At 36.7% G+C, this 15714-nt stretch overlaps 1 protein-coding gene across 2 annotated transcripts in view; it reads right to left on the bottom strand.

Moving 5' to 3' along the window:
• The window catches only part of mmp16a (matrix metallopeptidase 16a (membrane-inserted)), a 141144-nt gene extending 129543 nt beyond the window's left edge, over positions 1-11601 (bottom strand). For both annotated transcript variants that reach the window (XM_030123403.1, XM_030123404.1), the window contains exon 1: positions 11066-11601. In XM_030123403.1, coding sequence (XP_029979263.1) covers positions 11066-11191 — 126 coding nt within the window. In that variant the 5' untranslated portion in view covers positions 11192-11601. The remainder of the gene's footprint in view (positions 1-11065) is intronic.
• Between the last annotated feature and the right edge of the window lie 4113 nt (positions 11602-15714).

Here is a 15714-nt window from a genome sequence, read left to right as displayed (position 1 = left end):
CACAGTCACAGGGTAACTGTGCAGAATCATCAGCAGATCTGACAGAGTTCATCTGAGTTTGTGCTGCTTTTACCCACTGACAAACCCTCCATATCTGTTCACGTGTTCACTCTATTTGGAGGATTTTCTGCTGTTTTTCTTGCCGTCACACAGTCCTTTCCCACGTGGAACCAAAGCCCTAAAGTGCTCTTAAATTTACCAAAGTCCAACGACAGGAAAGCGTAAATCTGCAGCCTGTGTTGGTGTTTAAACACGCTGGTTCGCGCTGAAACCGACTTGATGAAGGCGGTGGATTTATGAGGGAAAAGTGACGCCTTCTTGTGGGAGTCCAGCGGAAAATTAATGAGTGACGCTGATTTTTTTAATGCAAATTTCAAGGCGTACAGTTGGAATAAATGCTCTGCTCTGCTTCATGATCACGATGGGAAGGATTGAGAAGATTTTAAGATGAGAATTTGAGCCGTTTTCAGCTGTAAAATGCAGATTTTTACATATCATCATGAAATGTGGATCATATGATTCTGTTTACAGCAGGGCTCTCAAACTCATTTTCTTTCAGGTTCCACATTCAGCCCAATTTGATCTCCAGTGGGCCGGACCAGTAAAATAATAACATAATAACATATAAATAATGACAACTCCAAATTTTTGTCTTTGTTTTAGAGTGAAAAAAAGTAAAACTAGAAAAGCAAGAAAAAAAAAACATTAAATTATGAAAATACTTACTTCTATAAACTATCCCAAAAAAAAGATGTGAATAACCTGAAAAAACTAAATTTATTAAGAAAAATTAGTGTTTTATTCTGCTTCAACTTATCATTTCTACATGTGCGTTATGGATCAGATCTACAAAGACACTAAACACTTAGTAACAGGCAGGAAACTGTTAAAATTGTGCTTAATTTTCTTTAGACATTTCAGGTTGTTCATATTTGTTCAGGTTATTCACATTTTATTGTTTCAGGATAGTTTGTAAAATGTAAATATTTTCATAATTTAATGTTATTTTTTGTGCTAAAACAAAGAAAAAAATCTGAAGTTGTTAATTCAAGATTTTTTGCTTAATTCAAGATTTTTTTTTTTGGCTTTGATTCAAGATTTTTTTTTTTTTTTACTTAATTGAAGATTTTTTTTATTATTTTATTTGCTGCATTCAACATTTTTTCCTTAATTCAAGCTATTTTTTTTTTTGCTTAATTCAATTCAACACTGTGGAATTTTTGACTCTGCAAAAACATCCCACGGGCCAGATTGAAACGTTTAGCGGGCCACATGTTTGAGACCCCTGGTTTACAGCCTAAGAAACATGTTTTACAGTTTAGCATCATTTTAATGAACTTGACCATGTCCTGAACTAACATTTACACTCTAATATGACTCTAAAGCAGTGCGTCAGACTCATTTTAGTTCAGGTTCCACATTCAGCCCAATATGATCTGGATGGAATGTACGCAGAGGACAGACAGAACGCTGCGTCTGTATCTGTCTGTGTCTGTAACATTACTGCAGTCAGCGTTACTTTTATCACTGTCATTTATTTTGAAAAATCTTCACACTCCCCACACATTATTCCTCCTCCTCGTACCTGCTGCACTGAACTGTGAATGTCACACGGCCGTAAGTGGTATCGGTGCATTTGTATCGGATTACTTTTACAAGTACGAGTACGAGTACACACACTGAGTATCGAAGCCAATGCCCGATACTCGTATCGGTATCGGTGCACCCCTAGTTTGAGCATTGTCATCGCGATGTACCTGTGCACAATAGTCACATTGCAGGTCCTGCAATGTAGGAGGTAAGTGAACTCCAATCCCAACTGTCCTTAATCAGTTTGCTGAAGCAGACCACGCCCCCTGCACATGGAGTGAGTTGCTAGTAACAACAGTGAAAAATGAGCAACAAACGAGAAAAATCACTGAAAACTAGGGATGTAACGATATGAATATCACATATCACAGTTATTGTGACCAAAATTATCATGCTATTGTTGAAATGTGCTCAAAATGTTCAAAAAGTATGAAACATTACACAACCTGAAATAACATAACCAAGTTGTATTTTGAAAAAACAAAAAAACAAATAAAATAATGGGCACATGTACTTTCTGTTGGCAGAAACCTTCAAATATCAACATGTACACATCAAACATACAAATGTGCATTAAAGATGGCACCTTATGGACACTGTTTGACCATGTTCAAGATCAAGTTTGTGTTGAAAGTGCGGTAATCAAACACGGTTATCATGATAATTAGAATTTAAACGGTAATACTAACCGTCGGGAATTTTACCGCAGTTTATCGTTATACCAGTAATCATTACATCCCTACTGAAAATGAAGACTTGGTACCAAAACGAAAAGCAACGTCAGTTATCTGGAATTATTTCAGCTACAAGAAGGATGAAACTGAAACATGTGTTCTGTGTCGACAGTGTTGTAAACCTGCTGAAACACAACTAACTAGTTTGACCATTTATGTCGGTACCACACAGCTATTATATCCTCCTGAGGATTTTTTTCATATTGAAATATATATTGCAGGGTTAAAAACAATCACAAAGTCAGTTACTTCCAGTAACGTGCAGCCCTATGAAATACCATATAAAAATGCAATAAAATACAACTGAAATGCGATAAATCCAATCCAACTTTATTTGTAAAGCACTTTAAAACAACCGCAGTGGACCAAAGCACTGCACAGAAGAATAAATAAAACCCAAATAAAAGAATAAAAGACAAGAATAGATTAAAAACATATAAAGCCATATAATTAAAAACAACAGAAAAATAAAAATAGAATAAAAACAACACCTTCAAATATCTCACAGTTTCAAAAGCCAAAGCCATAAGTTTCATAAATTCATCACATGGCCCAGTTTGGACCCTAAAGCGGCCCTGTTTGGGCCCACGGGCCGTATGTTTGGCACCAGTACTCTAAGGCATCTGTTTGCAAGTTCTGAAACTGATGAAATGACAATTCAATGCAGTTCATGTCATTATTTCTTAAACAACACCAGACAACATGGATTTAAACCAAACCCCATAGATGGACGGATATAAACACATTAGCCTAGCCACCAGTGCTAATGGAGTTAATGCTAAAAACCATGGTAGTGCAACATTATCTGTAAAATACTGTAAATTTTCCATTCTAGACACTGAGCCCGTTTACATCCACACCAATACTGATCAGTATGTGGTTTCTGGAGTTTTCAGATTATTCCAGCGATCATGTAAACAGGATAATCTGATCGGCTTTATCCGATAACAGCAGTAATCTGATTATGAGAAATCAGATTAACACACCTAGATTCCCCCACAATACTCTGATGTCTTCACGCATGTATACAAGTTAATCTGATTTATTTCATATTTGTACATCTGCACATGCGTAAAAAACAAAAAATCTATATAAACATAAGTTACACAGCAGCAACATAAGCCTAAAGAAAAAAGTAAACAAACAATAAAAGGAAATGAAGGATAGCAGCAACATGTGACCAATTCTGATGTTAGTTCTGAACTAATAGAACATGAACATTTGAACAGGATCTTAAACTGTAACGTCTGTAAAACAGAATTTCAGTTTGAACACAGGAACATTTTGTGATATAACATTAGATCCTGTTGGGATCCAATAAAAATGTGTTTAGTATTTGCGCAGATTTCTGGTGTAATTCAATTCTTCAATGAAATAATCATTTAAAAAACGAAACAAACAAAAAATTGCCTTTTTAACAGTATCATGACATATTGTGATATATCGTATCGTGATCCTAGTATTGTGATTTGTATCGTATCACCAGATTCTTGCCGATACACAGCCTTAAACATACATACATACTGTGAAAGAAATCAAATAATGGACTGAAACATGTAAACTAGGGTTTTTAGATTAAACGTGTCGCATCTGATTACGGCAATTATCGGATGACTCTCAGTTTATCGGATTTTATGGTCATGTAAACGGGCTCAGTGGTTCAAAGTGAGAAGGAAACATTATCCCTGCGCTGCTGCCACAGCCGATGGGACGGCTGGTCAAACATCCCATATTCTATTCCATTTCTGTAACTACAGACGCCAAACCCCTACAGATCCCTGGACCTTTAACGTACAGCGTCCTCGGCAGATGTGGGGGGTAAAACGTGACGGCTATGTCACTTCTGAACAGCCCAGGACAATGACGGCGGTTTAATGAGGGGCCGTAAACAACTCGCGTTACAGCGAAACCTAAGACAGTGGGTTCAGTGGAACCGACAGGGAGGCTTTTAAAGGACTACACTTCTGTCTTTTTGGCAGCAGTCACTTGGCTCTCACTGACCGGACTGCACCAAAGCGGAGGGAAAACCGAGGAGGTGGAAGATTAAGGGGGGGGGGGCATTGTCCTCTACATCACAGGTGTCAAACATGCGGCCCGGGGGCCAAAACCGGCCCACCAAGGGTTCCAATCTGGCCCGTGGGATGAATTTGTGAAATGCAAGTTAGGGCATCAAACTCAAAAATGATATAATAATTAGGGATGTAAGAATATGAAAATTTCATATCATGTTATTGTGACTAAAATTATCACGGTTATTATTATTCATCATTATTCATAATACCACCATCGTGGTATTATTGAAATTGTGCTCAAAATGTTCAAAAAGTACTAATACACACTTGAAATAATTTAACCAAGTTGTATTTTGAAAAAAAAAAACAACAACAACAAAAAAAAACAAATAAAATAATTGGTACAATGTACCTTCTGTTGCAGAAACATTCAAATATTAACCCTTAGTGGTCTGAGTCTATTTTGGCCGTTTTTCAGTCCTTTTGATTTTGCCTTTATATATTATATAAACAAATGTTTACTATACCTATGTTTGGGATCTTTTTTTCAGCACAACTTCATCTATATCATCTGTCTTTTTTTTTTTTTTCACTTTAACCTACTATAAAATTTGAAAAATGTAAATAATTTATTGCATAAATAACACAAAGATGCTTAACGAACCTTTTCAAAGACTTTAAAAGTGAATATTGGTTCCAAATATTACGTATATAAAATAAAATTGTAATAAATTAAAATTCTACTCAAATATTTGACATAAAAGCAGATCTTTACATAGGTTTTTTCTCTGGAAAAGTGCAGTAATCAAACACGGTTATCAAGATAATCACAATTTAAATGGAAACACTACCTCTCAGGAATTTTACCGCGGTTTATCATTATACCGGTAATCATTACATCCCTAGCATGAATCTTTACCTACACTACAAACAAACAAAAACTTAAGGACATTTCTTTTTTTTGTGTGTCTTTTTTGTTGTCATTTTTGCCATTTGTAAATACAACTATGTCTGGTCATCAAAAAATAAAATGTTTTTCAATTCACACACAAAAAAGTAAAAAGTGCTGTGCAACAATCCCAACTGAAAAAGAAATACCCCCAAAATTAAAAACATCCTTAACTTTTAGTTTGTAGTGTACATGGACTCAGTAACAGTGACAGTCCTGTTGTTTGGATCAGATACTTAAATGTTTCAGGTCCAGATGCTGACTAGGGCTAGAATCTGACAATACGATACAAATCACAATACTAGGATCACGATACAATATATCACGATATATCATGATACTGTTAAAAAGGCATTTTTTGTTTTTTTCTTTGTTTTTTAAATGATTATTTCCTGGAAGAATTGAATTACACCAGAAATATGTACAAATACTAAACACATTTTTATTCGATCAGAACAGGATCTAATGCTGTATCACAAAATTTTTCTAATTCTCCTCGTTTCCAAAAGTGCTTTTAGGATGCATCAAATAACCATTATTTAATAAAACAGAATTAAATAATGATAATAAATAAGATATAAACAATAAAGAAAAACAAAAAACATAAATGAACCTCCATCATATCTGCATTTGAATAAATACCTAAAAATATCGATACAGTACTTTTTTAATATCGGTACAGTATTGTGAAATGAAATATTGCAATATATTGCAGAACCGATATTTTCTTACATCCCTAATGCTGACACTAGATCATAGTGTTTGTTCTTTATCCAAACAAACATTCCAGACTTTTTCAAAACTGACATTTTTTTCCTCGAGGCCTTGACTTTATCTACTTTTATACATGTGTTCCTACTTCTTTGGTTTATTGAACCTGTTGTGTGCCACAGAAAAGTTCATTTTAACCCATAAAGACCCAGTGCTGCTTTAGCTCTCGAATATTTTCCTCTATAATTTTCTATTTATCATGATTTTTTTATAATATTATCCTCTGTATTTTGTATTTTCTTATATTTCATTCACTGGTCTTGTCGATGTTCATTAAAGCTCAAATTAAAGTTGATTGTTATTGTATCAAAACCAGAGAAAAACTGAAGAAAAAGTGACTTTTTCAGTCAACTCTCTCATTAACTGATCATAAACCCAGTGTGTCCATCCACTGTCATTGATCCAACTCCATGGGTTTTACTGGTGAATCGATGTTGTAGAAGATGACAGTGTTTCCATGGTAACTACGGAGCCTCTGAACGTCCAAATGGGTCATATCTGCTGACCATGAAAAGATGAATAACTGTATTTTACACCAATGATTTAACTGTAATTGATAGAATTAATGGATCAACAGGTATTAAACAGTTCAGATCAGTAGATGGTTCTGGTCACTAGTGTCCGTTTGGGTTTTTATGGGTTAAGGACCTTTCAAACACATTGAATATTTTTACTTTTGACACTTCAACTACATGTGATTACACTTAATATACAAGCAACTTTTGAGAAGTTTTTAATATAATACTTTTACCCACAGCACAGTATTTTCACTAAAGTAATTCATCTGATATCAACTTTCAATTAAACCAAACGATGAAAATTTATTCCAACTTATTAGTGTCAATAAATACTGACCTTTCCATGTGGAATCACCTGTAAAAGTCAAGTTAAATCAGGTGGAAACTAAGTCTAACTCAAGTCTTCAGTCCTCCAAATCATGAATTAAGTCTGACTTTAGTCATGTGACATGATCAGCTGAGGCTGAACCCTTTCATCCACAGCGGTCACTCCAGTGGACAGTTCTTCTCCAGCTGTTCTCTTGTATATTCATGGGTTTTGTGGTTTTAGTTCCAGATCAGCCAACACAGTGGACACTCATGCATCATCCCATCCACTGACATTCAGACCATTACTGTAACTTTGCTGTTCTCGATAAACCTGATCTGCACTAACATGTTTGAGTGTAAATCAGTTGCTTGTTATTGTAATTAGACATCCATGAAGTGAGTAATAACTAATATTACAGTATGTTAAAATGTGACAAACACCAGATTAACAGCATTTAAAATAAAAATGTCATAGTTTTCAGTCAGTGTGTCAGTAAATACATGTTTCTTTGCTTCAAAAATTAAACCCATGGTGTCCAGCTGAGTGGATATTTTTGCAACTCCATGAAAAATAGGTTCATAAAAAATTTTCAATCCCATTGTTTGTTTGTTTGGGTTTTTTTTCAGGCCTAAAGAGGAATAAAAACACTCAGGAAAAATAACTTGATGAGGGTCAAAACATGATATTCAAAATCTCTCTGACGGGACATTTTAGAGACAATTTGACCCACATTTTGACTTCATTCACAATTCATTTTTGCTTTAGTTGGACCATAAGGGATTATCCAAAACAAGGAGCTAATTTATATTGAAATAAATGTTGGAATGGCAATCAACTAAAGTTCGCTCTCTGACTGGACAGTACTGTGTTTTGGCTCATTAAGGTTCTCATAATTCATGTATGAAAGAGTTAAAACACAGGTGTCAAACATGTGGCCCAGGGGCCAAATCCGGCCCGCCAAAGGGTCCAGTCCGGCCCTTGGGATGAATTTGTGAAATGCAAAAATTACACTAAGATATTAACAATCCTTTTAGTTCAGGTTCCACATTCAGACCAATTCAATCTCAAGTGGGCGGGACTTGTAAAATACTATCATAACAACATATAAATAATGACAACTGCAAATTTTTCTCTTTGTAAATGTAAATATTTTCATGTATTTACACTAAAACAAAGTATAATTTCACAAAAAATGTAAATAACCTGAACAAATATGAACAACCTGAAATGTCTTAAGAGACTTAAGTACAATTTTGATAAGATTCTGCCTGTTATTAAATGTTTAGTGTATTTTTTTATGTTACAATGTAAATGTGTAAATGATTAACTGAGGCAGAATATTGTTAAAATTACTTTTATTTTTTCAGTTTGTTCATGTTATTCACATTGTTAGAAAGGATAGTTAGCCTTTTCAAACTGTAAGTTAACTTTTTTCGCTTTAAAACATAGAGAAAAGTTTGGAGTTAACATTATTTGTATATTATTATGTTATTATTTTACTGGTCTGGCCCACTTCAGATCAAATTTAGCTGAATGTGGCCCCTGAACTAAAATGAGTTTGACAGCCCCTGGGTTAAAGGTTATTATTTAACTGATCCGACCCACTGGATCATAATGGTCTGAATGTGGAGCTGAACTGAAATGAGTTTAAGATGGAGTTAAAGTTGTGCAGTTGGAGTTTAAACTGCACCGTGGTGCCATTCTTGTTGCAGTTTTCATGTCCTGTTCTGTTTTGAGTCCAAACACACACATGTCCACACTCTCAAAACTAGAGGTACCAGCTTGTACTTAAAGGGTACAAATGCTTGTCGCTGGGGGTGTACTTTTATGAGAGACATTTCTGTACCCTTTCCAAATGGTCCATTTTTATACCTTAAGTACTTTACATAGAAAGAAAACTCTCGTATAGTTGATAATGCCATGATGTTTAAAGTTTGAACCAGTGACCTAATTGAGGGAAAAAAAAAAAAAAACGGCATAGGCAAGCTACGACATCAAGACATGGAGGTGTGAATGAAAACTGGATAAAACAGAGAGTATGGCAATAATCAGAGGTTCTAATCAGCTAAATAAATTATTAGGCTATTATCATTGAGCTAACTGGGCTATTTTAACCCTTTCATGCATGAATGATGAGAACCTTAATCAAGATTTTTTTTCCTGAGTGTTTTTATTCCTCTTTAAGCATGGAAAAAAAACATTCATTCATTCATTTTCTGATCCTGCTTTATCCTCACTAGGGTCACGGGGGTCGCTTGGAGCCTATCCCAGCTACAGAGGGACGAAGGCGGGGTTCACCCTGGACAAGTCGCCAGTTCATTGCAGGGCTGAACACATTGGAAAAAAAAACAATGTGATTGAATTTTTTTTTAAATCAACCTGTTTTTCATGGAGTTACAAAAACATCCACTCAGCTACACCATGAATTTTATTCTTGAAGCAAAGAAACATGTATTTAAAACCCAATATCATAAAGTGATATGAAAACAGTGAAATGAAACCATGTTTAATGCAGCTAATCTGATGTTTTCTCCCATTTTAACATATTCTAGTACTAGTTATTACTCACTTCATGGAGATAATATGCAAAAAAATAAATATTAACAATTGATTTCCACTCAAGAACCAATCAAGAACAGCAGGTTCCAATAACGGTATGAACTGCAGTGGATGGGATGATGCATAAGTGTCCACTGTGTTGGTTGATACGGAACTAAAACAACAAAACCCATGAATATACAAGAGACCAGCTGTAGAGTAACTGTCCACTGGAGAGACCACTATGCATGAAAGGGTTAATTAAAACACAAATTATTATTAAATCTAATATAGAGTATTGACAGTATGATATATAATAAATAATGCGCTAAGCCTGATGTTTGAACTATAACTAGGCCTGCAGTTCAGTTCTCCCAGCCTATAGCCTGTTCTCATGGTCTACACCAGTGTTTCTCAAACTGTGGGGCGGGCTTTCCAGGAGAGCACGAAGGCTTTCTGGATGAGGGGGGGGGGGGGGGGGGGGCATGGGATCATTCCTAGGTGTTTATTTTTTCTTCAGGTTAGAACATGTATCAGGTGGAACTAATGTTTTAGTGTTGGAGCACCCTGGACTCATTTTAGGGACGTACAACAAACAAATCTGCTGCCATAGGGAGCTGTCACTGGACTAGACCAAGAGTTTAGGTTTGGAGAGTGGACAAGGACTGGACTGGAAAAGAAAAATGTGCAATGTTTCTGGTTTTGCACAGTTTGTACAGATTGCACTTTAATGTTCTGAGATGTGCAACGGAAACAGGCTCATTGCAGCCACTGATACTGTTAAAATGTTCATCTTTGTTACCAAAATTTGTTTGTTGTTCTACAAAAAAATTTACCTTGTTGTCATAGTTGTAAGATAATTACACATTTCCTATTTTTAATTGGAAAAATAATGTCTCAGGGAGCAGTTTTGTTGAGGTCATTTATATTGTTCAATCAAAAATCTAAGTTATTTTTAATTTGCACAACAAATTATTCAAGGAAAAGCAAAAAGTATTCTAAAGATATCGATGTTTCTTTCAATAAAAGTTATAATTGCACCACAGGTACAATGTTGTTGGGGTTTAGGGGGGCTTGGAGATTTTTCGTGCTCCAAAGGGGGGCCCGACAGAAAAAGACTGAGAACCACTGGACAACACACACTTTTGAATGCTGCAGAGTACCTTATAGGACACATTTGTACTTTCCAGAACTTTGGAGCCTTTTTCATAGTCTAAAGGTGCAACTCTGGCCTCCTAAAGACCAATACTGTAGTTTTGAGAGAACATTCTGAAAAAATGTCCTTCCAGGTACATAAATGTTCTGGTCTGGTGTTTTTCAGAGTGCATAAATGCATGGACTTGTTTGTCACTTGACTGGAATTAAAGAAACTCTTGCCGCTGCTGCTCCTTTCTCAGTCGTTTACCTCCTTGAACCACAGAATAAAGAGCAGACTATGCTCCAGTGCGTGTTTTCTGTCTGTAAGGAATATCCAAAGTGGACTAGAGTGATGCAGCTGCAGCTCACAAAGACCCTGTTGTTGCTCAAACATCAACAAAAGACTCGAATGGAACCAATAAATGTTGGCCCAGTTATTGGATCAGCTCTGGATTTAACCCGGGACAGAAGGAAGAAGAAGAAGAAGGGGTCCAGGCTGGGCTTACCTCCACACTGAACGGCTGCTCCTCTCCGTTCACGGCACATAAAATCCACAGCAACAACTGCAAGCATACCGTCCCCATACAGCAGCTATTAAGACATCTCCAACTGCGGAGCGCAAATAAAAGCATAGTGAAGCCGCCGCTGCCGCTTCTGTCTGCGCGCAGTTTTATTTACAAACGGACGGAAAAACACGCACAAATCCTCAGGCGTTTAGCAGCAACATCGCCGGTGTTCTCGGTAAGGAGAAGAGAGGAGGAGAGGAGGAGAGGGACGGGAAAAAAGGGGGAGAAAAAGCGAGCGCGGATTCGTCGAGCGCTCCCTCCGCCGCCTGCGCCTCCGCTTCGGCCGCCGCTGCCGCTGCCGCTGCTTCTGAGGAGCGGCGTTTATTCCCCAGGGGAACGAGCCGAGCTGTCAACGCCTGTCAGCAGCCTCCCGGTCCCGCAGTCCCCGGGCCAGTCCTCCGGTACATCGGCCGTTCTTCCAAGAGGACGCGTCCAGCCTGCTTTCTGCACCGCGCGGCATAGCTGCCCGTTTTCAATCGTGTTTCCCACCGAATGCGCATGTGCGAACTGGTCCGAGCGCCCCCATCCCTTCTCCTCAGCCAAATTCTCAAGAAAAAAAAAAGAAAAAAAACAAACAACACTGCTCAGATTTGACAGTTTGCTTCAGAAATGTTCTTCAGTGCTTCTGTTGTTTGTTGTTTTTTATCACCCATTTGTGTAAATTAATAATTTTAAGTTTTTACGCATGAGAGTTGACCAAAAATACAAAAAAAAACAAAAACAAAAAACTAAAAAACACTGCTCAGATTTGACAGTTTGCTTCAGAAATGTTCTTCAGTGCTTCTGTTGTTTGTTGTTTGTTTTTTTTTTTATCACCCATTTGTGTAAATTAATAATTTTAAGTTTTTACGCATGAGAGTTGACCAAAAATACAAAAAAAAAAAAAAAAAAAACTAAAAAACACTGCTCAGATTTGACAGTTTGCTTCAGAAATGGTCTTCATTGCTTCTGTTGTTTTTCTGTCATCACCCATTTGTGTAAATTAACAACTTTAAGATTTTACGCATGAGATTTGACCAAAAATACAAAAACAAAACAAAAAAAACATTGCTTAGATTTGACAGTTTGCTACAGAAATGTTCTTCAGTGCTTCTGTTGTTTTTCTTTCTTCACCCACTTGTTTGTGTAAATTAACAATTTTAAGTTTTTACGCATGAGATTTGACCAGAAATACAAAAAAAACCAAAAAAACAAAAACACTGTGACAACTTATGACAGACTCTATGAAACACCTGTAAGAAAAAACCTGACAGTGAAAACTATTAAAGGAATAAAACACAGAATTTGGCCTGATTTTAACCTTCATCCAACATCCTCCACTTGTTCCAAATCGATGCTCTCTCTTCTTTCCTCTCCATAACATGTTCTTATTGTATTCCTGTCTGTGCTCTTATTTATGAGGTTCAGTTTTCTGTTGACCTTCCCTGCTCAGCCGCTAGAGGGCGATGACAGGTCCGTTATTGTAAAAGCTGAGTAATCCATGCTACCCAGAAGTCCCTGCTCTGTGTGTGTGTGTGTGTGTGTGTGTGTGTGTGTGTGTGTGTGTGTTTCCAGGATGTGATGATGCTGTTGCTTCTGTCACTCTCACACTTCCTCAGGTTGGTGTTTTTACGTCCTGGAAACCCACCGTGACTCTTGTGTGAATGCACTCTTTTCAGTTTGTGCGTCCTGGTTCTTGGCGTTCTAATGAAAACGCCTCTTTCTAATCTCCTCAGATAATAGAGAAGGGTCAGATCTAATGAGCCGGATCGATGGTTTTCCACTTAGGCCCACGCCGAGGGCAGGGGAACGGTGTGGAAACGTTAGGTGAGCTGCACCATTAGCCCACTGATGAGGTTTCAATTTGCACACAACCCACCGGCCCCCTCCCAGGGACTCACACCCATCACACTAAATGGAAAAGTCCATTTAAAGTTCTCAAAGGCCCCCGAGGATCTAGAACCAGGGCTCCGAGAGACCTGGGGGGGGGGGGTTAAATAAAATAGAAAAGCACATGTTCTCCTGCTGATCAGATTATTATCAGGTTCAAATGTCTCAGGAAGAACCTGTACTCGGTCCAGTATCACACAAATATCACAACTGTCTATAAGATGAAGTACATGTACACAAGATGAAGTACATGTACATAAGATGAAGTACATGTACACAAGATGAAGTACATGTACATAAGATGAAGTACATGTACACAAGATGAAGTACATGTTCACAAGATGAAGTACATGTACCCAAGATGAAGTACATGTTCACAAGATGAAGTACATGTACATAAGATGAAGTATATGTACACAAGATGAAGTACATGTACACAAGATGAAGTACATGTTCACAAGATGAAGTACATGTACATAAGATGAAGTATATGTACACAAGATGAAGTACATGTACACAAGATGAAGTACATGTTCACAAGATGAAGTACATGTACACAAGATGAAGTATATGTGCACAAGATGAAGTACATGTGCACAAGATGAAGTACATGTGCACAAGATGCAGTACATGTACACAAGATGAAGTACATGTACACAAGATGAAGTACATGTACATAAGATGAAGTACATGTTCACAAGATGAAGTAAAATGTGTAGTGATGAGACTATGGGTAGTATTTACAATAATACTACCTATGGGAAGTATTTACAATAATACTACCTATATGTTGTATTTACAATAATACTACCTATGGGAAGTATTTACAATAATACTACCAACGAGTAGTATTATTGCAAATACTATCCATTGATAGTATTTACAATAATACTACCAATGGATAGTATTTACAATAATACTACTTATAAGTTGTATTTACAATGACACTACCAATGAGTAGTACTTATAATAATACTACTTATGAGTAGTATTTATAATAATCCTACCTATGGGTAGTATTTACAATAATGCTACCAATGGATAGTATTTACAATAATACTACCTATGGGTAGTATTTACAATTATACTACCTACAGGTAGTATTTACAATAATACTACCTATGAGTAGTATTTACAATAATACTACCAATAGACCTTCAAGTTTACATGACTCTGAAGTAGTGGTAGTAGTACTACTGGTAAAAGTAGCAGTAGTAGTTATCGCAATAGTAGTAGTAGTAATAGTAGTAGTAGTCATAATAGTAGTAGTTGTTGTCATAATAGCAATAATAGTAGTAGTAATAGTAATAGTAGTAGTAGTAGTAGTAGTAGTAGTAGTAGTAGTAGTAGTAGTAATAGTAGTAGTGTTCGTTGTAATAGCAATAATAGTAATAGTAGTAGTAGTTGTAATAGTAGTAGTAGTAGAAGTAGTAGTAGTAGTAGTAATAGTAGTAGTGTTCGTTGTAATAGCAATAATAGTAATAGTAGTAGTAGTGGTAATAGTAGTAGTAGTAGAAGTAGTAGTAGTAGTAGTAGTAGTAATAGTAGTAATGGTAGTTGTAATAGTAATAGTAATAGTAGTAGTAGTGGTAATAGTAGCAATAGTAGTAGTAGTAGTAATAGTAGTAGTAATAGAAGTAATGGTAGTTGTAGTAGTAGTAGTAGTCGTAATAGTAGTAGTGTTTGTCATAATAGCAATAATAGTAATAGTAGTCATAATAGTAATAGTAGTAGTAGTAGTAGTAGTAGTAGTAGTAATGGTAGTTGTAATAGTAATAGTAGTTGTAGTTGTAGTAGTAGTAGTAGTAGTAGTAGTAATGGTAGTTGTAATAGTAATAGTAGTTGTAGTAGTAGTAGAAGTAATGGTTCTGTGTTCCGTCACCAAATCTTAACTCCGTTCTAATATACTGAACATTTTCCTAAACCATTACTGACAGCTGTTGCAGATTTGACCTGAAGGATCATTTGACCACATATTTAATACTTTTACTTTCCACATTTTAAATACATGTGGTTATTCTTTTTACCCTCAGCCTTCGCTGCAGGGTATTATCAGCAGTTCTTTGTCCGTCCGTCCGTTTGTGCTAAAACTGTGGCGTGGACTGAAGGCCGAGGGTTTTCAAGTGCAGGTACGTGATGTTAATACTTATACAGGAAACTGTGGATTAGTTTAGGAATGCAGTACTTTTACTCATGGTGGAGTATTTTTACTGTGGTACCTGATCTGATACTACCTATTAAACCAAACCATGAAAACAGTAAATACTTCATGTTGATGCAGTTCATGGACACAGTTATGGGACTCTTCTATCAGACGTCCTCCAGACGCTGGTTTTGTTCCATTTTTGACCCAAACAGGTTTTTTCTGTGGCCGTCTGTGCAGATCTGAGCGTGTGTTTAGGACTTTTGTATCTGTCTGAAGACATGGAGGCTGCTGATGTCAGTAATGGGATCCAGACTCTGCAGGAGACCCCCACTCCACACCCATCCATCAGCCTAATGCAGCCCCTTCTCCATGTTCTCACTGTGAGTGGGTGTTAATGTGGATCCAATGGTGTGAGCATGGAGATTATTGAACAGCCCAGAGGAACACAGGCCCACGTCTGCAGACACTTACAGCCGTTAGAGGGTTTGAAGGAAACTGAAGGAAACCGACTGCACTGATACTACACTTACACACACTGATACTACACTTACACACACTGATACTACACTTACAC

This window comes from Sphaeramia orbicularis, chromosome 20, assembly GCF_902148855.1.
Source record: "Sphaeramia orbicularis chromosome 20, fSphaOr1.1, whole genome shotgun sequence".
Classification (NCBI taxonomy): domain Eukaryota; kingdom Metazoa; phylum Chordata; class Actinopteri; order Kurtiformes; family Apogonidae; genus Sphaeramia; species Sphaeramia orbicularis.
Note: the sequence above shows the minus strand (reverse complement) of the source record. Positions and strands in the feature narration are given on the sequence as shown.